At 54.7% G+C, this 24,219-nt stretch overlaps 1 protein-coding gene and 1 pseudogene across 2 annotated transcripts in view; one reads left to right on the forward strand and one right to left on the reverse strand.

Moving 5' to 3' along the window:
* Window positions 1–24,219, forward strand: part of PLXDC1 (plexin domain containing 1) — a 55,242-nt gene that overhangs the window by 25,666 nt on the left and 5,357 nt on the right. The window contains exons 3-12 of the mRNA XM_080680035.1: window positions 125–268; window positions 534–603; window positions 1,175–1,297; window positions 1,920–2,038; window positions 3,019–3,118; window positions 14,648–14,743; window positions 17,411–17,492; window positions 20,742–20,802; window positions 22,280–22,415; window positions 24,047–24,082. Coding sequence (XP_080536161.1) covers window positions 125–268; window positions 534–603; window positions 1,175–1,297; window positions 1,920–2,038; window positions 3,019–3,118; window positions 14,648–14,743; window positions 17,411–17,492; window positions 20,742–20,802; window positions 22,280–22,415; window positions 24,047–24,082 — 967 coding nt within the window. The remainder of the gene's footprint in view (window positions 1–124; window positions 269–533; window positions 604–1,174; window positions 1,298–1,919; window positions 2,039–3,018; window positions 3,119–14,647; window positions 14,744–17,410; window positions 17,493–20,741; window positions 20,803–22,279; window positions 22,416–24,046; window positions 24,083–24,219) is intronic.
* On the reverse strand, window positions 8,771–9,878 carry LOC308254161 (U5 small nuclear ribonucleoprotein 40 kDa protein-like; annotated as a pseudogene). Its single transcript has one exon. The product of its transcript is annotated as a U5 small nuclear ribonucleoprotein 40 kDa protein-like (transcript).

The raw sequence follows: 24,219 nt of genomic DNA on the forward strand, positions 1-24,219 counted from the left end.
TTCCTGGGAGGGCCAGGATTTCTGGTATCCAGAGGTCTGAGTGTGGGGGGGTGCAGAGGGTGGGTGGTTCCTGGCAGGCCTGACCCCTCATGCCTCCGGTGGGCTCTGTCTTGGGTGGTGACAGGAGGACAACCACAGCTACTACGTGTCCCGTCTGTACGGCCCCAGCGAGCCTCGCAGCCGGGAGCTGTGGGTGGACGTGGCCGAGGCCAACCGGAGCCACGTGAAGGTCCACAGAATCCTCTCCAACACCCACCGGCAGGCCTCGGTGAGTGCCCGGTTCCTGGCAGCGCTGCCCTGGGCTGGGCGGCTGGGGACCAACCCACACCACCTGGTCCGTGGGCATGGCCTACGGTCTGTGATCTGGGAGGTGCCTTCCAGGGGTTTCTGGGTGGTTTGACCAGAGTTGGGGTGCCCACCTGTGGTCTGGCAGCCTGCCCCCTACCCTGTCCAGACAAGCATGGGGGTCGTGTAGATGCCCAGCCCCCTGGCCTGTAGCCTGGCCCAGGCTGACTCTCTCCCATCCCCCGCAGAGAGTGGTCTTGTCCTTTGATTTCCCTTTCTACGGGCATCCTCTGCGGCAGATCACCATAGCAACCGGAGGTAAGGCTGTGCCAGTAGGGCTGGGGGAGGATTTGGAGCTCTCAGCTGGAACTTGGGGGCCTACCTGGGGAGGTACATTGGAGATAAGGTTGTAGAGATGGAATGGAGAGGGACCCCCATTTAGCTCTCTTGGGAGCCCACTCTAGGAGGGAGGTGAGTGATTGTGTCCAAATACCTCTTTCACATCGGCTGACTTGTTCGTGTGTGTGTGTCCCTCTGGGCCAGCTCAAGCCAGTGTGGGCAGTCCCTGTGGTCCCTGTGCTTCTGAGTCTGTGCCTGAGAGGGGAAGGGAGACCGCGCTGAGCAGGGGCCCATCTTTGATTCCTGTGTGTGTTCCCAGGGGAAGGGAGAGTGGGAATTTGTGTCCACCTGAGGGGCAGGGAGGACCTTCTCTGGCCTGGGACCCTTTTGCTTCATACACACCTGACCCTGAGCCCACCCGTTGGGCATAGAGGACAGAGGTTCAAGACTTGCCTGCCCGCACTGCTCCTTCCTGCCCTTGGGGGAGGAGCATAGGAAGCACCCCCTCGGGGCCATCTCTGGTGACTCCTCCGCACTCCTCCCCTCCCAGGCTTCATCTTCACTGGTGACGTGACCCATCGGATGCTCACAGCGACTCAGTACGTGGCCCCTCTGATGGCCAACTTCAACCCCGGCTACTCTGACAACTCCACGGTTGCTTACTTTGACAATGGTGAGGCCAGGTTGCAGAGTTTAAGTCACCGTGCACCAGGGCTCCCCTGGCCCAGCCCCATTGGGGGCATGCAAGGCCCAGAGAGGGCAAGGGACTTGGCACAGTCACACAGCAAGGCAGCCACCCACCCACCTTTCCGTATTGTTTCCTCGCCTATACGGTGGCAGCAGGCTGCCGGCTGGCTACCTAGCAGGATCTGATGAGATAACGAGATGAAAATGCCTGGCTCTTTGTGGAGGTGAAATAAATACTAGGGACCTCTATTGTTTCTTTCTCTCACCACGTTGTCCCCCACACACCCCCTCCCATCCCAGAACAGGCATTCCTTCTATTTCTCCTCCTTTTTATCTCAAGGGTCAGGATAGGCAGGCAGGCAGGAAGGGGCGTGCTTGGGGTAAGGGATGATCAAGCATGGTGTCTGGGGGCTGAAAGAGGGTGTTCTGCTTCCTCTCCAGCATGGAAGCCAGGCTGATGTTGGTGGGTTGCCCAGCTCCTGCCTTTAGTCAAATTTGCAAACTGCCCGCATCGTCCCTACGGGGCCCGACCACGTAGGCCACTGTCCCTGCAATGCCCTCTCCCCACACCACCCCCCGTCCAGCCAGGTCTCTGCTGCTCTCCACAGGGACAGTCTTTGTTGTTCAGTGGGACCACGTCTACCTCCAAGGCCGGGAAGACAGGGGCAGCTTCACCTTCCAGGCGGCTCTGCACCGTGACGGCCGCATTGTATTTGGCTACAAAGAGGTGAGTGAGAGATACCTGGGTCTCAGGGAGCTTCCCCGCCGCCCACACACACCCCATTCAGCAAGTACTTGTAGGGAATCTGAAATGTGCCTGGCAGAGGGCGTGGTGCTGGGGATACGCAGTTAATAAGATGGTTGTGACCCCTGCCCTTGTAGAGGGTAAGTCTTGTTGAGACAATGGACAGCAATTGCAGAGACAAATGTACAATTGCCCCTGTAACAAGTGCTTTAAGTCGAGGTGCCTGGTGCATGAGAGCCTGTCATGGGGCTCTTTCTCTCATGGGGGCCGGGAGAGGCTCCCTAAGGAAAAGAGTTAACATCTGCAGGAGGCACAGGAGTTAAGGAAGCCAAGGGGAGCGTGAAGTGTGTTCCAGGAGGAAGAAAAGCATGTGCAAAGGTCCTGTTTCAGGATCGATCCTGGCTGGGACAAAGCACTGAAAGAAGGCAGCATGGCTGGAGGGGAGCGAGTGAGGGGCAAGACAGGGCAAGGGAACACCCGATTTGCCCTTGACAAAGGTTACTCTGGCTTCTGAGCGGAGAACAGATTGTTGGGGGCTCAGAGGGAATGCTGGGAGGTGAGTTAGGAAAGAGGTGTTGCCAACTTGGAGTCTGGTGGGGGAACAATTGACAGAACTAGACAGATTTGAGAGCCAGTTAGCTGGATAATTAACAGGATTTAGAGATGTATTAGATGGGAGAGCGGGGGAATGAAGAAAAGGGAAAGGCAGGGGTGATTCCCAGGCCTGCGTGAGGTGCCATTCACGAAGATGGAGCATAGAGCAAGGAAATGTGCTGGAGGTGGTGTGGGGGAGACTTGAAATGTGAACGGGGCCCCTTGGGTGTAAGAGGTCTTCACACCCTCCAGGAGGCGGCGCCAAGCAGGCAGGTGGGGCTGGTGCTCCGAGGGGAAGCGCTGCGAGGGGAAGCTGGGCTGGCCCCAGAGGGTCTGGGGATAGATGGAGCCTCTTCTCCCTGCTGCAGATCCCCATGTCTGTCCTGGAAATCAGCTCCTCCCAGCACCCCGTCAAAGCCGGCCTGTCAGACGCCTTCATGACGCTCAACACATCCCCAGACGTTCCAGGTGAGTCCCCAGGGAGCCAGCAGAGACCTCCACTGGGGTGGCCTCAGCTCAGACAGACCCAGGCTGGGGGTGGGGGTGGCGGGGAGCAGGTGGACGGTGGAGAGTTGAGTGGGAACTGAGGGAAGAAAGGGGGCATCGCGAGGTCCCAGCGCTTCTTCATTAAAGCAGAGGAACCATTTTCCCCATAAAAGCTCCAGCAGGAGGCACTGCTCTGGTTACTGAGGGGCAGATGAGCAGGAGCCCTTCCACTCAATACCCCCCAATTTAGAGACGCTCCAGACACCAAGTCGGGGTTGAGGAGTCTTCCCAGAACGCAGCCGTAATTGCCTCCCCACCCAGGTGATGGAAGGAACATCACAGGGGGCTCCAGGGGACAGAAAAATCGGGGTTCTCTCCCATCCCTTACCCCCACCCTCAGTTTCCCTTTCTGAGGCAACCAGGGCTACCCGGTTATTTCTGGAGCAACAAGCCCTCCGATAGTGTGTGTACATACATTTAACACAAATGGTGGTCTATGATGCCATGTTCTCCTGAACAAAGTACATCCTGCCCCTCGTCCCACATCAGCACGTTTCTCATCCTGTTCAATGGCTGCATGACAGCCCACGGCATGGATGTCCTTAACTGAGCCAGTCCCCTGGGTGTAGGCTTTTCAATTGTTTCCAATCTTTTGCTGCAACAAATAATGCTGCAGTCCGCCCTAGTTTGGCTCAGTGGATAGAGTGTCAGCCTGTGGACTGAAGGGTCTCGGGCTCAATTCTAGCCAAGGGCACGTACCTCGGTTGCAGGCTGGAGGCAACCAATCGATGTGTTTCTCTCACATTGATGTTTCTCTCTCTCTCTCACTGTCTTTCCCTCTCCCTTCCACTCTCTTAAAAATCAACGGGAAAATATCCTTGGCTGAGGATTAACACAAAAAAATAAATAAAAAATAAATAATGCTGCAGTGAATAGTCTTGCAAGCAGGTACTTTTACACCCCTGTGTGAGTATTCCATGGATAGATCCCCACCTCTTCCCCTTCCCCTCCCCTGACCCCCTTCCTGAACCCGTGCTCTAGCGAGTAGCTCAGCAGGGATCTGCAAGACCCTGCTCCAGCCCTGACCGGTTTGGCTCAGTGGATAGAGCGTCGGCCTGCGGACTGAAGGGTCCCAGGTTCGATTCCGGTCAAGGGCACGTACCTGGGTTGCGGGCACATCCCCAGCGGGGAGTGTGCAGGAGGCAGCTGATCGATGTTTCTAGTTCTCTATCCCTCTCCCTTCCTCTCTGTAAAAAATCAATAAAATATATTAAAAAAAAAAAAACAACCCTGCTCCATTGCTGCTGTCAGCATCTGCTCTAACTGATCAACGCTGGTGCTGAGCTGGTTGCTTAATAGTCTCAGTATCACCCTGATTGTATTTGTGCTGCTGCCTAACAAATCACACGGACACTTCCCGGCTTAAAACAACAAACGCGTTACCTCAGCGTTTCTGGGGATCATGAAGCAAAGCACAGCTTAGCCGGTCCTCTGGCTCAGGGTCTCCCACAGGCCAGGGTGACAGTCCTCTCAACCGTTGTTGGGGGGAGATACACTTCCGAGAGCTTTCAGGACGTTCTTGGCAGAACCCAGTTCCCCGCTCAGTTCCTGCCACGTGGACTTCCCCTCAGCCAGCTCCCGGCCTGGCAGCTGGCTCCCGTCAGAGCAGGCAAGGCAGACAGCCGGGGCTGGCGAGTAAGATGGGAGCCAGGCTTTTTGTCACCTCATCTCAGACGTGCCATCCGGTCACTCCTTGCTGTAGTCCACTGGTTGGAATATGTCAGTAGGTCCAGCCAATACCAGGAGGCGGGCTGCTTCCCACACGGATTATGACCCCGTCCCCAGGCGCTGAGCCTCTGATCGGATCTTCCTCCCAACATTGTGAGCGAACGTACAGTGGTCCCCCCTTGATCCGTGGCTTGGCTTTGCATGGTTTCTTTTACCCACAGTCAACCGTAGTCCAAAAATATTAAATGGAAAATTCCAGAAATAAACAACTCGTAAGTTTTAAGTTGCACGTCGTTCTGAGTAGCGTGATGAAATCTCTTGCCGCCGTCCCACTCCATTCCGCCTGGTAACATAAATCATCCCTTTGTCCAGCGTATCCACGCTGCGTACACTCCTGCCCCGTAGTCACCTAGTAGCCGTCTCATCAGAAGATGAGGGGTGTGTGTGTGTGGTGGGGGGGTTCATATATTGCGATGGACGACGCCTGGGCACACAGTGCAGTGTACAGATCTTGTAACATAGAAATCGAAGCCTGACACCTATGATTCTGTTAGCCAATGTCACAGAATAAATTTAATTAAAAACAGAGGAGTAGCCCTCGCCAATTTGGCTCAGTGGATAGAGCATCCACCGAGGACCAAAGGGTCCCGGGTTCGATTCCAGTCAAGGGCACGTACTTTAGTTGCAGGCTCCTCCCTGGCCTGGGCCCTGGTCAGGGCGCATGCAGGAGGCAACCAACGGATGTGTTTCTCTCACATCGATGTTTCTCGCTGTCTTTCCCTCTCTCTTCCACTCCCTCTAAAATCGATGGGAAAATATCCTTGGGTGAGGATTTAAAAAAATAAATAAATAAAAATAACAAAAGATGAGTAGTAGCCTAATGCTACATCACAATGCCTCCATCATTCCCCTCCCCTCATCGAATTACGTAGGCTTTGTATCATCTGACATTATCACAAGGAGGGTGAGTACAGACAGAAGATATTCTGAGAGAGACCCCATTCACATAACTTTTATGACAGAATATTGTTATAATTGTTCTATTTTATTATCGTTAATCTCTTACTGTGCCTAATTTATAAGTGCAACTTTATCGCAGGCATGTAGGTCTAGGAAAAAAGAGTATGGAGAGGGTTTGGTACTATCCACTGGGGGCCTGGGAACATATCCCCGCAGATAAAGGAGGACGACTATGTTTGTGCCTGTGTACGTGAGGACAGAGGTTCAGAGAGGTGGAGTGACTTGCTTGTGGTCACACAGCTGTGAAAGGGAGACATGAAAACCAGATCTTCTGGGTTTTTTGGTGTTTTTCTTTAACCTCAGGGTCCATCCTCGAGACTTCTGAGTCTGACCCACTTCCCTTCCACCCAGAGGGGTGAATCCTTTCCTCCTCAGTTCCCCACACACCCCAGCCAGGACAGCGGTGCACCCTCCCACCGCCCGTGCATCACTGAACCGCTGGGCAGGATCTGGTCTGTTCCGTCTGTGTCTCCCTCACAGGGCTGTGCACGGCAGAATCTCAGGAAATGTGTGTTGGATCCAGCTGTTGAATGAGGGTGAATTAGAGGAAGTCGGATCCCCTGGGAGTGTCTGCATCTGAGGCTTCTCTGTGATTCTGGAATGAAAGGCTGTTTTAGAGCAAGCCTGGGAGACGCAGGGAGGCGGAGCGAAGGGTGGCGGGCGGAAGCACCGTGCACCTGAGAAAACAGGAGGGCAGCTGCGCCTGTTCCTGAGAGACGCGGAGAAGGCCCCGGGGCTCTGTCGTGGGAACTGCTGGCTTTGGTGACTCCAGGTGCTCTGTGCTGGGCTATTGTGTCCACAGAAGCCTGAGCCTGGACCCCAGTCCCTGCCCAGCAGCTCCCAGGCTCCAGTTTCTCTTCTCTCTGTCCCCCAGTCCTTCTTGTCACTACCAGACAGATCTGATCATGTCATTCTCTGGCTCCTTGCTGCCTGAAGCACCAAGTCCCAATCCTTAGAGTGGCGCTCGAGGCCCCGTACAGCTGCCTGCAGCCTGACGTTATGGCCTCAGCTCCAAACCCTCCTGTTGCCCATCATTCTGTCCGGGCAGCACTGGTGTGTATGCCCCGTGTTCCCCAAACGTGCCAAGGGCAATCTAAATTCCTGTGGCACAGTTCCTTGGATAAACTACCCCTCTTTTATCAATTGGCAAAGCTCAGCTGTTGCCACCTCCCTGCCATCAAATCCTTGGTTGCCTTTTTTCCACTTAACCTAGCACTTTATAAATAAATACCTTTAATATTAAACCCATCACACGACCTGCTCATCCGCCTCCTCCCCAGGTAGCCGTGTGCTCCCCAGAGCTCGCCGTGGCCCCAGCTCTTTGCCCAGCACCTGTGGCAGGCAGGTGCTCCAACAGTGAGTCACACAAGAGCGAGTGCCACTGGCCTCTGCTCTCTGCCACCCCCAAACGAGAGCAGGGCCTGACACCACTCGAGTCTGGGGGGGCGTGCTTTGGTCATTGCATCTGTCTGTCAAGGTGTTTAGCTTGGGGATCCAGGCCTACCCTTGCGGGTGGAGCTAGCTAGGCAGCTAAATGGCAGCTAAAATGGCTTTTACGTGGCTAAGCGGTCAGGTTCCTCTGGGTCTGATATGCAACCGGGGAGGCAGGGAATTAGTTTGGATTTGGTTGAGCTGCAGATAACAGGAAATCCCAAACAGCCGGGGCTGACCCAAGACGGAGTTCTGGGGGAGTGCTGTGGTCGGCACCCTGTGGTCACCAAGGATGACCCCATGGTCCAAGCCCACCTAGGTACAGAATGGGTGGTATCGCCGTCCTTGTTCCCAAGCTCGGCTCCGCCCTGCCTGGGGCACTGTGAGGAGTGGAGTTTGGTTCGTCCCTATTCAAGAGTCCAGCCCTAGCTGGTGTGGCTCAGTGGATAGAGTGTCAGCCTGTGGACTGAAGGGTCCTGGGTTCAATCCCGGTCAAGGGCACATGCCCAGGTTGCGGGCTCGATCCCCAGTAGGGGGTGTGCAGGAGGCAGCCGAACAGTGGTAGTAGCCGCTTTCCCTCTCTCATCATGGATGTTTCTCTCTCTCTTACTCTTCCTCCCTCTCTGAAATCAATACAAATATATTAAAAAAAAACAAAGCACAAAACCCTTTAATCCATTAAAAAAAAAAAAAATCCCCCCATGACAGCAGCCTATCCAGAGACTTTCAAAGGTGTGGACATTTCCTTGAAATATCTTCACGCATCTCTCTTTTCTCGTTGCCCAGCCTGAGGGCCGGGGAATTCTGCGCGTTCTCGCTCCTAGGGCTGAGGGGAGGAGAGCTTGTCTTTCCATCACTTCCTTCTATAAACTGCTGCGCGGGCTTGGAGCAGTGTCTGCAGAGGGTGCTTTGACGCAGGGAAAGGAGTCGTGTGCAGTTAGCAGCATCCTTCTGCAGGGGCGCACGGAACGCACTCTTTATGTGGCCGGAGGGGGTCCCAGAAGTCCATATCATTTCCTCTCTTCATTTGTGTGGTGTGTCTTCTTTCTTGTAAAAAGACATCTATTTGGCTTTTAATACGAAATGACTCAGAGAAACACAGAAGTAAAATATACAAGCCAATTATTAAAATAAATCCCCAAGAAGCAAATTTCAGTCACATTCCCTATCTTCAATCTGGTTGAGAAAACAGGAAGCTACAAACCAACTAATGTCTGTCCCTTTGAAGAAAAAAAAAAAAAAAAAAAAAAGTAAAGAAGAAAAAAACCCAAACAGTCCCTGAAATCTGGCAAGTGGTTTTTAGAGGCCTCTGTAAGCTTGCTTTCATCATCCATCCTGGTGAAATGGATGCATGTGGTTGTTGGAACACGGCCACCTCCTACTGGTTTCTTGATCTTCATCTGAAGGGAGGATGCTGGCTTGGGCACCACTTAATGCCACTGATGCAGTCTGAGGTCAAGCGGCCTTGGAGTCTTCCATTCCTGATCTCCACTGGATCTCCCCCTTAGACAGTCTCCTGTCCCTGGATGCTGAGAGCATGATGGGCTCGTCAGGGTGGAAAGCCGCTTCATTGATGGAGCCAGCATGGCCCGGCAGCTCATGCAAAATCCTCCTGCTTGTGGCATCCCACACATACACAAACCTGTCGGCTGAGCCAGCTGCTACCTTGCTTCCATCAGGTGACCAAGAACATCTCAGAAGATTTCTTTTCAAAGGTGTGGGCATTTCCTTGAAATATCTTTACACGTCTCTCCTTTGGGAGCAAATGGCCGGACATCCCAGACCCGCGCTGTATTGTCCATTGCATTGGACAGAAGACAAGAGCCTTCAGAACTTAAACTCGGGCCAGACGCTGTAGCTGCATGGCCTCTCGTGGTGTAGGTCAGCTTGTTCTGACGCAGGTCCCAGACCTCGATATCATCGTCTATTCCACCAGGAATAATCTGCTCGCTTGTGCCATTGAAGGTCACAGCTAACACCTGGTAGGTATTCTGAAATGTCTGCGTGGCTGCTTCCTTCCAGATGTCCCCAAGCTTACCTGTACCGTCGTCACTGCCAGGGCAGACAAGCGGGGGGCCCCTCCTGGCCGGATAACAGGAATTCACTAAGGAGGTATGTCCCTTCAGCCTTTTAACCGTCTCACCTGCTGCACCGTCCCACACTGCCACTGTTTTGTGTGTGGATGCTGAGAAGAGCATACTGCCATCTGTGTTATAATGCAGTTCCATCACTGCTCCCCCGTGTCGCTTCAGTGTTGCACCGTTATCACAGTCACCATAGACATTCCACAGTATCCGTCGGTCGAATCCTGCAGATGCTAAGGTGGATCCATTGGGGTGAAACTTGCCGCAGTACACTTCCCCTTCATGTCCTGAGAGAAGCATGATTGGGGCTTAAGGGAGGAACACCTTGGAGGCCCCGCAGGCAACACAGCTCCTGGTGTGGCCTGCTGCTGTCCCGCTCCGGGGCCCGACCCCGCCACTCCCAACAGCCACTCATGCCGCTGCCTCTTGACTGGAACCAGCGGCAACTCTGGACCCTTGCACGTCTGTTGTTCAATCATGGCAGTAGCCGCTCTCCTCGGCCTATTCATTTGTTTAAGAAGCCTTTTCTTTTATGGACAGTAAAAAAAAAAAAAAAAGCAACTTGAGTTGCGCAAAACTGACAGATTCTGAGTAAGTGGAATCAATGAAGGGAGATTTCATTATTAAAGACTCTAAATTATAGGCTGCCCCTTGGCTGGCCCCAGAATGGCCTTGGATGGCCCTTAACATGTGGGCCTTCTCCTTTACCAGAACTTTCCTTTCCTTTCGCAGGCAGATGTGAGTCCAGAAATGTGTCAGAGGCCTGTGCCGGCCGTGGGGTGGGAGGCTCAGAACTGGCTGCCGAAGAGGGCGAAGGACCAGCCAAGTGAGGGCGTGGTGGGCGGGGACCTGTCATCCCCAGATCGGGCCTGTTTCGCCTCTGGCCTCTCCGGATAAAGGGTCCTTCACAGAACGCTCCATTGGAGCTTTTTATCCGTCTGGGGGCCTTTCTCCCTCCCCTCTTTTCGCTGCTGTTTTTCCCTCTACCCTGCTCGCTGAGCCTGGCCATTTCTTGCTCCCCCCCCAGTCTGCCCCTTGCCTACTTGGCTTTCGTGCTGAGGAGGGACGTCCTCGGGGGCAGGCCCCTCGTCGTGTTTATCTCTGGGGCTCGAGTCCTAATTATTGAAGAAATAACCAAATGAGCAAATACGTGAATGAGCGGGTGAACACTTTCCCCCAAACATCTGGTATTTTTTTATATCATAACCACCCATCTTGGAGGGACGTTTGTAGCGGGGCCTATCTGTCTGATTTTTCTGAAAGATGCCGTTTCCATGGTGCCTGCGTGGAAACAAATGGGGCACGGAAACCCCTCTTGCGCACCATGGGCTTTCTTAATCCGGTGCAGGACTTTCCGTGTCTGGACCTTACGGTTTCTGAATCTTCGATGAGTGGAAGCAGAGATAAAACAGAACGTCTCAAACTGCCAAATATGTGGCTTTGGGGTGGCCGCCGTGTCCGTTCCGGAAGGGATCTGCTGGTCATTCAGACAGACGTCATTGTCCTCGGGTGAGCCCCAGATGTTGGCAAAATAATCCAGGAGCAAATAAGTCCAGCGGGGATGTTAAGGGTTCTGTTTATAGAGAAAGAAAAGTATTACCAAAGCTGTATAAGTTGGCAGTTGAAATGAGCAAGTATTTTGAATCGGAGGTATGTTTCCGCACACCTACCCGCCTCCTCCTTCCTGCCACACTGGTCCCCCCGCCCTGCTGGGCGGGCTGTGGTGGCTTTTGGAGGACATCTGACCACCTCTGGCTGCCCCTCACTTGAGGCACAACCCCAACTGCACTTTGAGCCCAGCTGGTGGGGAGACCCACCCCCAGATTCTGCTGGGGACCCAGCTCTCCCTGGATGCTGCTTTTTGTCTCTGAAATTGTCTCCCTTGGCAGATCCCCGTCTCCTTTTGTGCCCCAACCCTGACCCCCTTTGTCCCTCCATTTCACTTTCCTTCTAACCGAGGGTGGCTGTCCCTGCATCCTTGCAGGCGGAGAAGTCCCGCAAGTCAACTCGTCTACTTGGAGCTCTAACTTGTCTGGCCTTCGCTGGCCCAGTGGAGTGGCCCTTCGGAGAAAGGCCATAATCTGTGGTGGGCTGGGGAGGAAGGGCGTGCTTCCTTTGGGCTGCGGGCTGAAGTTATAATATGTTGCTGAGGTTTTCTATCTGTAACCCATTCATGCATTCATTCACAGTCATTTTTTAAAAATATATATTCTTATTGATTTCAGAGAGGAAAGGAGAGGGAGGGAGAGAGAGAAATATCAATGATGAGAGAATCATTGATTGGCTGCCTCCTGCACGCCCCCTACTGGGGATCGAGCCCGCAACCTGGGCATGTGCCCTTGACCGTAATCGAACCCAGGACCCTTCAGTTTGCAGGCTGACGCTCTATCCACTGAGCCAAACCAGCTAGGGCTACTGCCATTTTTTGATGTCCTATTATGTGCAGGGCCTGGTGCTTGGAGTTGGGAGACAGAGACAAATAATCTACAGGCTCTGCCCGTGGGAGCCTGCAGCCTGGAGGGGCAGGTGGCCAGCAAAGTGCACGCTGATGGGGCAGAGGAACAGATGACACTGGGCATTGCACAGGGCACCGTGGAGCTCAGAGGAGGGTCCCTGATACTCCCGGGGGTCGGCTGCCTCTCAGGGGGTCGCTCCATCCACAACATCCTCGGGAGCTGCCGAGGAGCTGAGGGACCCTCTCGAGAATCGCTGACAAGAAACACGCTGGGGTTGGGTGGGGGGAGGAAAGAAACGTGCCATCTTTTCCCTCATGTTCTTTGGCCAGAGCGTGAGGGGCTGGGAGAGGCTGAAAGTGCCCCAGAGTCTCCGCCACAAGAAAACCAAACAAAAGGAGCCCGCATGCTGAGTGGCTCCTCTGGCCCGAGTTGCATTCCCAGAACAAGCCCCTAAGTATAGAATAACTGGTTCCGTTTGTGGATGAGGCTCGCTGAGCTTAGTCCCTTGTCCAAGGTCACACAGATGGTAAGGGCAGAGCCTAACCCTCCCCTCCCTGTGTGGTCCCTCTCCTGATGCAGAACTTCTCTTCCTCCACATGCTTGTCGGTCCCCACACATTCTTCCCCCTTCCCTCTCGGCCCAGAGCAGACCCTGACCCGTGGGCAGCAGACCTTCCTAGTGGCATGCGAGCGGGTAGCACCAGCACTGCAGGCACAGGCCTCCAGGGGGTGGGGTGGGGGGCCCTGCAGATTTCTGTTTAGTTCCAGGGCAGCGTTGCTGGCACCGAAGCCAGAGCAGTTTGCATGGAATGTGTTTCGAGGATGTTCTTCCGTCTTGTGTGTTTCAGGGGCTGAGGTGTCCGCCATTACTCTGCAGTGGGGCAGTGGGGTGAGATGGGAAGAGAGCTTGCTTTGGCATCAGACCCCCCTGGGGTTCAATGCTGGGTTAAGTAGGAAGGAGCAATTCCAAGATTAGGGAATAAATATTGAAAGAAACATAGCTGAGATATTCTTTATATATAATTTTTTAATTTAATTTTTTTGGATGACATTTGTCGGTAAAATTATATAGGTTTCAGGTGTACCATTCTATAATACCTCCTCTACATGGTATTGTGTGTTCACCACCCCACGAGGAGATATTTTTTTAAGCAGCAGCTGCCTTCCCCCTCCCAGATTCTTCATAAAGGAGGGAAATGGGGGCACCCAGCAGTTGACAGGACACCCTCTCTTTCATGGATGCCCCAACTGAGTTCTACTGCCACCTTGGGGAACTTTCCTCCAAACCCCCTTCAGCTGAATGAGAAAATTATCTCCTCGCCTACTTGGGCTTCTAGTGACAAAAACCCAACTCGGACTAGGATATGTGGGGGAAAGGGTCCAGTGGGGACACTGATGTGGCCCACAGAGCACAGGAGAGCTGGCAACTGGTAAGACAGGGACCGGGGCAGGATCTGGAACTCCAGAGCCTGGAATGCAACCCGTACTTTCTGCTTCTCTCCACAAGATAGTTTCACTTTCTGGCCTTCCCCATGAGCTTGGAACTGTGGCCATTCATGGATTCCAAGCTTGCATCTTAGCTTCATTAGTAGGGAGCAAAGGGGCTCTTGGTTACAGTTGCCAAGTCCCAGGGAAGGTCTCTGATTGGTCCAGTTTCCATCAGATGCTCAGCCCTGGACCAATCACTGTGTGGCCAGGGAGGCAGGGTCATGGAGGAAGAAGGCAACTTCCACAGGCCATGTAGGCAGGGGTTGGGGGAAGTTCCCCCAAAAGGGAATAGAAGAAGCAATCCAGAAGAAGGAGGGGTGCTGGGTCGACCAAGCACTAAGTGGCCCTTTCCCCTCATAAGAAGCTCATTCACAAAGCTCAGTGGCTGGCTTCCTGCTTTTCGGAGCCAAAGGAAGCCAACCCCAAGTCACGGCTCTTGGGTGATTATGGGGGTGTGGTGGGAAATATCAGAGCAGCTCAGATTGCCATTTTAGGAAAAGTCTTTTCATCCACAATTCCAAAGGGTGTTATAGCAAGTATTTTTGTCTTTCTACTTCACAGACAAGAAACTGAGGCCCTAAGGTTGTCCAGTGAGTTGGGAACAAAACTCAAATCAAAACTGGGGTGTCCTGACTCTGAGGTCCTGTAGGCAGTTTCTTCAGGGACTGAGGCAGGACGTAAGCCTGGCTCCAGGCCCTGAACCTCACTCTGGCCAGGAAGGAAGAGGTTCTCCAAGGTCAGCCTGTCCTTCCCCGGACATGTGCAGAGTGCTCACTGCGGGTCAGGTTCAGGACCAGATGTTCACGCCTCATGCCCCCACCCTCCAGATAAAACCTAGTGACCACACAGGGTGGTGAGTGCAGCCGCAGGAGGGCACCTGGCCTGGGTGGGGAAGAGGAGGGAGTGGCCCAGGGGGGCTTGTCAGAGGAAGTAGCCTTTGAGCTGGATGTAGAAGGGTGAGCTTGACAGGGAGCGAAGGTGGAAGTGCATTATGGGTCAAGGGAGCAGCAGCTGTGAAGGCACAGAGGCACACAGGAACGTGCATCTCCTTGTCCTGACCCCAGGAGCAGCCAGACCTCTGCACTGAGTAGGTAAACCTGCTAATAACACAAAGCTCTCTCAAGGTCAACTCCTGTCCTCCGTCTCCCCGCAGCACCAGCATCATTATCCCAGCTTGAAGGGTTTACTTCTTGCCCTCAGTTCCACTCCCTACAACCTCTTGCTCCCCCATCAGGCTCCTGGTACAGGCCTCAAAGCCCTCTGCCCGTGACCTGTTCCTGATGATAGACTCTGCCTCTGTTTCAGAATCCCGGCGAAGGGCCATCTTTGAATACCACCGTGTGGAGCTGGACCCCAGCAAGGTCACCAGCACGTCGGCCGTGGAGTTCACCCCATTGCCAAGTAAGCAGGCGTGATTCCTACTGACAGGGAAGGCAGTCTAGGACAGTTGTGGCCTAGAAAGATCTTTGGAGTCACAGACGGAGTGCCATTCCCAGGCCCACCACTGACCCCTGTGTGGGTATGGCCACCGAGCAACTCTGGGCCTCCATTTCTCATTTGTCACCTGGGCCTAACACCGCCTCCCTCCCGGAGCATTGGTCAGGGTGTGAACCACAGCAGGGAGAGTTGAGGACACAGACGGCAGGTCTGTCACTACCTGGCACTTCTCGGGCCTGGGGTGTGGTCTGTGCTTGACAGACGACAGCTACTGTTGTTCACACATCATTGAAATCCAGGAGAGAGGTGTCTCTCAGAACGTAGACGGAGCCCCAGGAAAAATAATCCAGGAGCAGAATGATCCATCAGGGAGAGAAGGGTGGAAATGCATTATGGGTCAATGCATTATTGGTGTATTTTCCTCAGAGGAGAGGGATGCTGGAGTCAGAGGCCATCAGAGGATTTTTGCCAGCAGCTCTCCAAGAACCATGGGCCCTGGCCCTCTGCCCTCTCTGCACCCCACGCACCTACAGGTGTAAGCAGGTCATGGCCAAGGCCCCTGTTGCTGCTGTTTACCCAAAGGATCAGGGTGGGATGCTGGTCAGGATCCGGTCGGAGCAGCTGGGAGGCTGAGGGAGAGGACAGCACTCCCGACCTTGGATTTTTAAAGAGGGTTTTAACTTCTTTTGTCTCGCGGTACCTCCCAGCTTCGGAGGCTATGGCCTTTTCCCTGCCCTCGGGGCCATTCCTTGCCTGTTTCCCCGACCCCCACCTTCTCCTCTTCCCTGGAGGCTGTGGGAACAGAGGGTGGAGAAAGACCCCCACCTTCCCCTCTTCCCTGGAGGCTGTGGGAACAGAGGGTGGAGAAAGACCCCCACCTTCCCCTCTTCCCTGGAGGCTGTGGGAACAGAGGGTGGAGAAAGACCCCCACCTTCCCCTCTTCCCTGGAGGCTGTGGGAACAGAGGGTGGAGAAAGAAGAGGAAGAGGAGGCTCTCGAATGCTAGGTCACATGTCCTCCCCTGGAAATGAGGAAGGACCCAGACACCATGGGGTCACAGGGCTAGGACGAGTTGCAGGCCTCAGCCCTCCCTCTGGGCCAGAAAGGCCTGGGGCCTGAGAACTGGTGGTCTCTTAAGAACTGCTGAGAGCAAATCTCAGATCCTAGGGCTTGAATAACACTTCATGTAGGAGCAAGGACATCCAAGAACAGGGCTAACTGACTGCCTGGGCGGGCGGAAGAAGTGAACTGTCCTGGGAATGAGTTTCTGGGACACTGTTTGTACGTGTGAGCTGTTCCCACCGCTCCAGTGGATGTGGTGAGCACTGACTAGCACGCAGGACATCCGAAATGCAGATGAGAAATAAAGGTCAGTGGGTCTTATCAACACCCACGAGGCACCCAGGGTTTGTTTTCAGTTTAACCAGGGCCATTTAGGGGCCTGCAGAGTCACTGGGATTGGCCAGGACATGGACTCCCCTGTGGGTGCAGCTGGTGGGGGCGGGGACAGTGTTATGGAGGCTGTGATTGGAGCCCCTGGGAGGCCAATTAGCTTTGTCCTCCGAAAACTGCATCCCCCACTCCCCCAGCCCAGGCTCGCTCCCTTACCTATTGAGGCTGGGATTATCCAAGATTCTTCCAGAGGTGTGGACAGGCCATCTCGAAGCCCCTGCACTCCTTGGCTGGTCCCTCTTCTAGAAGACGCTCATGAAAAGGCAGTGTGGGGTGAGGGCAGGTGCTGGGGCAGAGGGACCCCACAGAGGCTGAGTGCTCAGACCCTCTGCTCAGACAGACCCTCATTCACACCCAGACCGGCCACTCTTAGCTCAGTGACTCCCCGCAAGCCTCAGTTCCCTCTTCTGTACAATGGGGACAACAACAGCATCTAGATAACGGTAAACATGTTAACTGCCTCCCACATGCCAGGCACTGTTCTAGGCCCTCTGGACACGCAAGGGAGCAAACCGGCCAGAGCTCTCATTCTCAGGCCAGGCCAGTGTCTGCTTATTTCCTGCCTGTGGCTCTCCATCCACCCTTCCAGGCCTGCAAAGACCTGGCAGACAAACGGACGCGGTGCCGCCTGCAGTCAGTCCCTCCCACAAAGCATCTAATGGTGTCCACTCTGTGCCCACGACGGCTTTTCTCCCACTCGCCAAGGGCTGGTTCCCAGCTTCCATCGTGGTGGGTCCTGATTGACGGATTGTGGGAGAGTCCCATGAAAACGCACACAGCGAAGAAATGATGTTTATTGAACGAGGGGTCACTTTTCTGTAGTTGGTTGTCGCGTCTTCTATCAATGTGCTCTGTTCAGCTGCTCATGAGATGAGCCTTCTATTGCCGCTTTTCTGGGTGAGGGCCTGTCTCTCCTTATAAAAAAGTGCGTGGGCTTTGTGGCAGCATCAGCTCAGGGCCTGAACCCCTGCCCCCCTCCCCAGGAGACAGAAAGAAGGAGGGAAAGAAGGGAGGGAAAGAAGGGAGGGAGAGGCGGAGGAATCAGGGTTGGACTCAAGTGAGGGAACTCCAGGGTCCCTGCTAGTCGGAAACTGCAGAGTTCAGTAAGGACTCGGCACTCAGGAAAGTTGTACTTTTGGGGGGGCCTGGTCTTGAGGGGCCCCTGCCTTCTCTCTTGCAGCCTGCCTGCAGCATCGGAGCTGCGATGCCTGCATGTCCTCGGACCTGACCTTCAACTGCAGCTGGTGCCACGTCCTCCAGAGGTTTGTGCCCGGACTGACCCTCTGGTTCCCACAGGCAGTCTGTGGAGGAGGGGCAGAGGGTAGCATGGCCCGGCTCCTTGCCTCAGGCCTCATTGCCAAGGTGACGGGATCGCTGGCTAGTCCACTCTGACCCTGAGGACAAGAAGGTCACAGAAATGAGCTTCTCCCTGCGGCTTGTGACCAGTTTAGGTGCCTGTGTGGCGGGGTCCCTCTGATGACATTGGACTCCTAGAAATCCCAGCTACCGCAGCCCCCTCCTCACACCTGGAAAGGGTTGGTTGGTCCTAGGGCGGGGCTTCTCAGAGAGGCCCTCAGCCTCCAGCGCTCCGGAATCCGAGAGCTGAGGCTCGTGGATCCCTGGGACATGCCCCAGGCCCTGCATCGGCATCTCTGGGAGAGAAGCCCCGGAGCCTGCATGTCAACGTGGTGCCTCATGTGCACACACGCGTGAGACCTGCCGGCTCAGAGACGGGGTGACCCAAAGACCCATTGCTGTTGGGGTGAGAGCTCCAGGACCCCAGGAGGGCTTTCTCAGGCTGCAGCAGGGTTTCCTGAAAACCAGGGGAATGGAAATGCCAGGCATCAGTGGGAAGCCGGGGCAAACAAAGCTGTGTTTGCTTGGTTTGAGGAGGAGAGGCGGGTTCAGGGATCAAGTTCGTAAACCCAGCTCATCTTCCCCTCCTGGTCCTGAAATCATTTCCTCCCAGATGAGGCTCAGAAGTTGAGCCCTGTTCTCCTGTCCGAGATAAGCAAATGGCAGAGGGCCGCTAGGTCTCTCATGAGAGTGGGATGGCCCATGAACTCCGAGAGCCTTTAAGGCAATCTTGAAAATTGCAAATTACAGCGTCCCCGAGTCCCCTACAGCTGTGATGCATCTGTCAGCGTTTCTTTGCTCCTTTCCAATATCCTGGCGTAGAAATAGAAGCCATCGCCTTTACAGGCGGCCTGCCAGCACACAGGACACAGGTCCGGCTGGGAGGAGAGAGAGCCCCCCCCCCCGCCCCCCACCTCCTTCCCCGTCACGCCTCCCAGGTGCTCCTCCCACAGCTTTTATTCACTGTTTGTTTTCTCTGTAAGAGGGGCTGGGGCTATGTGGTCAGAGAAACATGAGTGAGGAATGCATCGTTATTTTAACTCCTCAAATACCAAACAGCGTTTTGCAAAGTGTCCAGGGCCCTTCGCATGAAAGTTAGCCTCAGAGAGAATACACAGGGGGGACCCCAGGTGGGTTCTTTTATGAGTGGAGCCTCGCGCAGCGTGGCCCATCTTGTGCACTTTGAAGTTCGAGAGCCACCGTCTCGGCGGCATGGGGCGATAACCCAGAGGCGCTCGGATGAGCCCTGGAACCCTGGGGCTGGCTGCCATGGCGTGACTCAGCATCCAGCGACAGCTGAGCCATGAGAACTGCAAAATGGGTCAGATGGAAGCAGACCTCTCACTGACAGCCCCACGGAACGCATGCGCCCAATCCCAGATCTTCACTCTGGTGCCAGGGACCATGCCAGTTTCATAGGGTCGGTCAGGTTGGGGGAGGGCAGGCCTCGGTGTGGTCACTGCCTTTGCCGTCGTCTATCAGCTACAGGACAGAGGTGCTTCATCAGAGTGTGCAAGGCTGACGTGGTTCTGGAAACCTCCGCTCTTCAGGTGCCCGTGGGCCTGGGCTCAGCCACTGCCAGCTCTCTGGAGCCTCGGCTCCATCGAAGAGCTCTCTCCAGCCCCGAAGAGGTCAGAGGGCAGGGCTGGCATACTGGGGCCGGCCACCGTGGCCTCTCCCACCAACAGCTGCTTGCAATCACCATGTGGACCCGTGGCTCACCCTCTGCCCTCCACCGGCTCGGCCCTCTGCAGGCTCCCAGGCCTTCCCCTCCCTGCCCTGGGCCTGGAGCTGATTTAGACAATTTCACTGACCTTTTTCCTGTCATCCCACATTGCCCCCCGGTGGCCCACTCTGGAGTCTAAGGGTGACCTTAACTCCAGGATCTGGCTCAGGAAACGAGCCTTCCCACACCATTGGGAGGGTCCCAGGAGATGGTGCAGGAGCGGCATGTGGCTGAGGCAGCACCTGGCATTCAGAAGGCACTCAATAAACGGCCATTGCTGATGCCCTTCTTCTCTGAATCTGGGTTGGTTGGCTCAGGGCTTAGGATGTGATGCTCTTAGACCAATGATAAAGGCTCAGTCCTCGAAGGGATCATTGTGGCTTAAAAGAAATGTTAGTTCCCATCCTCCAATAGTGCCCCTAACCCTCCGTCCCCCACAGCAAGGGCACAGAGGACCTGAGACAGAGGAGTGTGGGTGGCTCGGGGCAACAGGCGAAGCAGCTCAGAGGCATCTTCAGAAGGAACGCTGCCGGTGCCCAGGAGCCTCGGCCCTCAGCCGCCCCGTTCTCGGGCAGACGCACAGGCAGTTGCTGGTGCAGAAAGTGAACTAGCCATGAGTCCTTTCTTCGCACTGGTGGCACGTGATGTTATTTTCCCAGGCAGATGTCCCTGCACTTGAGTAGGGCTTGATGGATTCCCCTGGCACCAAAGAGTGGAGATCGGAAATTTGAGCACGAGGCCATGGAGAACATTCTCTGGTTTATCCTCACGCCGCCACCCCTTCCCTAGCCAAGTGCTCGGCGCCTTGCAGCCCAGCTGAACTGCGCAATGTCCTCTCCGGGAGCCCTGGTCGGCCAGTTTTTCATCTCTGCCAGCCTGTGGCAGGACCCTCCTGTCTGCCCTTTAATGTCACACAGGGCAGGGTGTTGGCTAAACCTGCTGATGTCCAGCGTCACCCAGCCTCTCCCTGCCAAGTTCAGGCCCTGCCATGCCAAAAAAGGGGTCTCGAGGAATGAACAAGACTTCTCCAGATGAGAACACGCGTGTGAATTCCCTGGATTTTTAGCAATTTCCGGCGGCCCCAATTCAAGGGGATCTGAAAGGTCATTGGAGGTCATGGGGTCTGTCTAGCCCCCTACACACTCGTCTGGGCAGGGGAGGTCTTGGTCCTCCGGAGCAGGGTCAGAAAGAAAGCGAGGGTTTCCCAAATGCCTTCCCCTCCTCCTGGGAAAGGAATAGAGGGGCCAGGAGGGTCTGACTCCTGATTCCACAGCTGCCTGGTGCTGAGGGCAGCTGCCCAGTGGTCTCGGGGAGCTTGACCACCGAGCCCAGGGAGAGCTGTTGCTGAATGGGGGGAAAGGAAGGGGCGAGCTTCTCTATCCACTCCCACACCCCCACCTCCACCTCTGACCTTTGGTTCCCCCTGCAGGTGCTCCAGTGGCTTTGACCGCTACCGCCAGGAGTGGCTGGCCTACGGCTGTGCCCAGGAGGTGAGGCTTACCTGAGCCAGGCTGTGGGGAGCAGCAGGGCTGTCAGCAGGCCCTCGCCTGGTAGCTCTTCTCGAAGGGTCTGGTTCTCGGTGAAATTGTTCCCTCCACCTGGGACTTGGATCCTCTGGGAGGCTGTACCCCTGGTGACATTCGTGAAGCAACTGCGGCTCCAGCCTTCAGCTTTTGGGGGCGGCAGTCATTCTGGGTGTGAGGAGGCTGTCCCAGGCTCCTCCCATTTAGCATCCCATACCTGTTCTTTCTCACTAGTGGAATTTCCCAGAATGCTCCGCACTTTGATCCTGGGTGGGGAGTGTCCTGTTGTCACCCCTTATACTAACACGTGGGTCATCCATGTGTCCTTTCTCCCTCCCTTCCCCTCTCCTTCTCTTCTTGCAATGCAAGCACACGCCCCAGCATGCTGCCCTACGTTTGCTCTGATTTACTCCTCACATGTCCCCAGGAGCTGGGGCTGCTGCCCCACTGACCAGAATGGGAAACTGAGGCTCAGAGAGGTTTAGTGACTTGGCCTGCATCTCACGGTTGGTGAGAGGGCAAAGGTGCTGGGCCCAGCATTTGAACGTAAACCCCCAGGTCCCACTGTTTTATTAGGAAGGCTGGGTGAGCAGTCTTTTTCTGGCCTTAAAAGAATCTTGTCCAGCGGCCTACTTCTACCGTTGGCCATTGGTGAATGTACAGATTTGTTCTGTTTATTTAAAGTTGGCATCTCGGCGCCTTCCTTGAGGAAGGATTCAAAACAGTAGCCAGGGTTCCTCAAACTACGGCCCCAGGCCACATGCGGCCCGCTGAGGACATTTATCCGGCCCGCCGGGTGCCGCTGCCTGTCCTGCTTAGCAGCTGACTCGTCCCGGGCCCGCAGTGCACATAGGAATTTGTTCATAGTTTTTTTTTTAAACTATAGTCCGGCCCTCCAACGGTCTGAGGGACAGTGAACTGGCCCCCTGTTTAAAAAGTTTGAGGACCCCTGCAGACGGACTCATTGCCCTTTAAGATAAAATGCTTTCAGGTCTGGCCAGTGTGGTTCAGCAGCTGAACGTTGACCCATGAACTAGGAAGTCACAGTTTCGTTCCCTGTCAGGGCACATGCCGGGGTTGTGGGCTCGATCCCCAGTAGGGAGCGTGCAGGAGGCAGCTGATCAATGATTCTCATCATTGATGTTTCTATCTCTCTCTCCCTCTTTCTTCCTCTCTGAAATCACTATATATATATATATATATATATATATATATATATATATATATATATATATATACTTTTAAAAAGATAAGCTGCTTTCAGGATAAAGTGGAAAGCTTAAAGGATGCAGGGCACAGCTTTGGCTGGATCGCCATGCTTGGACCATGCATGGAACCTTAAATGTTCTGATCACCCAGGGATGAAAGTGCCCCCACCGTCCTCATGTGTGTGGCGCGCCCATCGGCGAGGCCTCTGTCCAGGGCAGCCCGGTCTCTCTTACAGGCAGAGGGCAGCACGTGTGAGGACTTCCAGGACGAGGGCCACTACTCATCTTCCCCTGGCAGCTCCTTCAGCCCTTTGGATGGAGACCACAGCACCACCTCCTCCTCCCTCTCCTTGGACAGCCTCACCACAGAAGGTAACGTCGGGGGAGGAGGGAGAGGAGCCCTGGGGAAGGGCGACTGCCCTGGAGTATCACCCTCTCTGACAGGGATTGTCTCAGGGCCTCAAGGTTCTGTGAGGATTGCTAGTAAGATGAACTGAGATATTGTACGAAATCCCTGGCTCTGGGCTGGACAATCACCTCCCCCCGCAGCCCTGACGTGGGCCAGCACAGCATTAGAGCCTGGGGTGGCGTCCCCTCCTTCTAAACTTGGTTCTGCTTCTCACCAGCAAGTGACCCCACGGGGGGTCTCTGAGCCTCAGGCCCCTCATCTGTGAAAGGACAGGGCAATTCTTATTCCCAGTTGCGGGCTCAATCTCCAATAGGGGGCGTGCAGGAGGCAGCCAATCAATGATTCTCTCTCATCATTGATGTTTCTCTCCCTCTCCCTTCCTCTCTGAAATAAAATAAAATTCTATTACAAAATAAATAAAATAAAATGACATAGATGGTGGTGGAGGTGCTGGAGGGGGAAGAGGAACAGGATGCAAGTTGGCAGCCCTAAACTGTGGACGGGTCCCGTTGGTTTAGAGTGTTGCTGCTTAAAGCAGTCTTAGAGCATTCTCCCGACAGGGAACCCCCGCTTTCCTTTCCCCATAGGACTTCGGGGAAGAGCCACAGGCAGGGTCAGCCACTGGAACGTATTTAGGAAGCTACAGGACACACACCTTGAGGTGGAGAGAGACTGGGTGTTGGTGTGGAAATCTGTCCTCCACGTCGTACCCTAGGGGAGGTCTCCAGGCAAATCTGATCTTTTAAAAAATTTTTTTAAGTTGATTTCAGAGAGGAAGGGAGAGAGAGAGAGAGACATCAATGATGAGAGAGAATCATTGATCAGCTGCCTCCTGCAAGTCCCGCACTGGGGATCGAGCCCACAACCCAGGCATGTGCCCCGACTGGGAATCAAACTGTGACCTTCTGGTTCCTAGGTTGATGTTCAATCACTGAGGCACACCTGCTGGGTGGCAAATCTGATCTTGTGACACATTCACCCCCTCAGCTTCCCTTTGCCCCTTAGGAGAACATGGAAGGTCCTCAACGCGGTGCCAAGCAGCCGTGCCCCACCCCAGCCTCACTCTCCACCCCCTGGGGCACTGGGCTGCTCTTTATTTCTCAACTGGCCAAGTTCTTACTGACGCTGGGCCTTTGCCCATGCTCTTCCCTCCGTCTGGAACCCTTTCCTCAGCCCTCCTCCTTGTCTCCCTTGGTCTGGTGAGGCCCCCAGTCAGAGCTTCATTAGGCTGAATCTCAATTGTCCCTCCCTCCATCCAACCTGTTAACTCCCTGAGGGCGGAGACCAAGTCTATCCTCAGTGCCTATTCCCAGTGCTCAATTCATAGCTGACACTCAATGAGTATTTGCTGAATGAACGAATGAATGAATGAATGAATGAACACGAGACTAGGAAAAGCTGGCTTGTTCACGGCCTTCTACCATTGCACTGCTGTGTGACTTTGGGCAAGTCACCTCCCCTCTCTGTGCTTCAGTTTCCTTGCCTCTGAAATGAAGGGTTGGGCTGAACCTCCCTGAAGTCCCATCCAGACCTAGAGTGACAAAGGCCGTAATGATTCCACTAATCTCCCGCCTTCTCTCCTTTCTTTTGGAAGATGACACTAAGCTGAGTCCCCATGCGGGAGGAGATGGTGAGTACAGAGCTGCCTGCCCTCTCCAGAGCCCAGCTCGGAGCCACCCCAGAGGGGCTGCCGCAGTGCCTGGTCTCCGCTTGCATTCTCGGTGGGGGAGGGGCAACAGCAGCAGCCTGCGCTTCCTACACCTCCTG

Source organism: Plecotus auritus (genome assembly GCF_963455305.1).
Source record: "Plecotus auritus genome assembly, chromosome: 7".
Lineage (NCBI taxonomy): Eukaryota > Metazoa > Chordata > Mammalia > Chiroptera > Vespertilionidae > Plecotus > Plecotus auritus.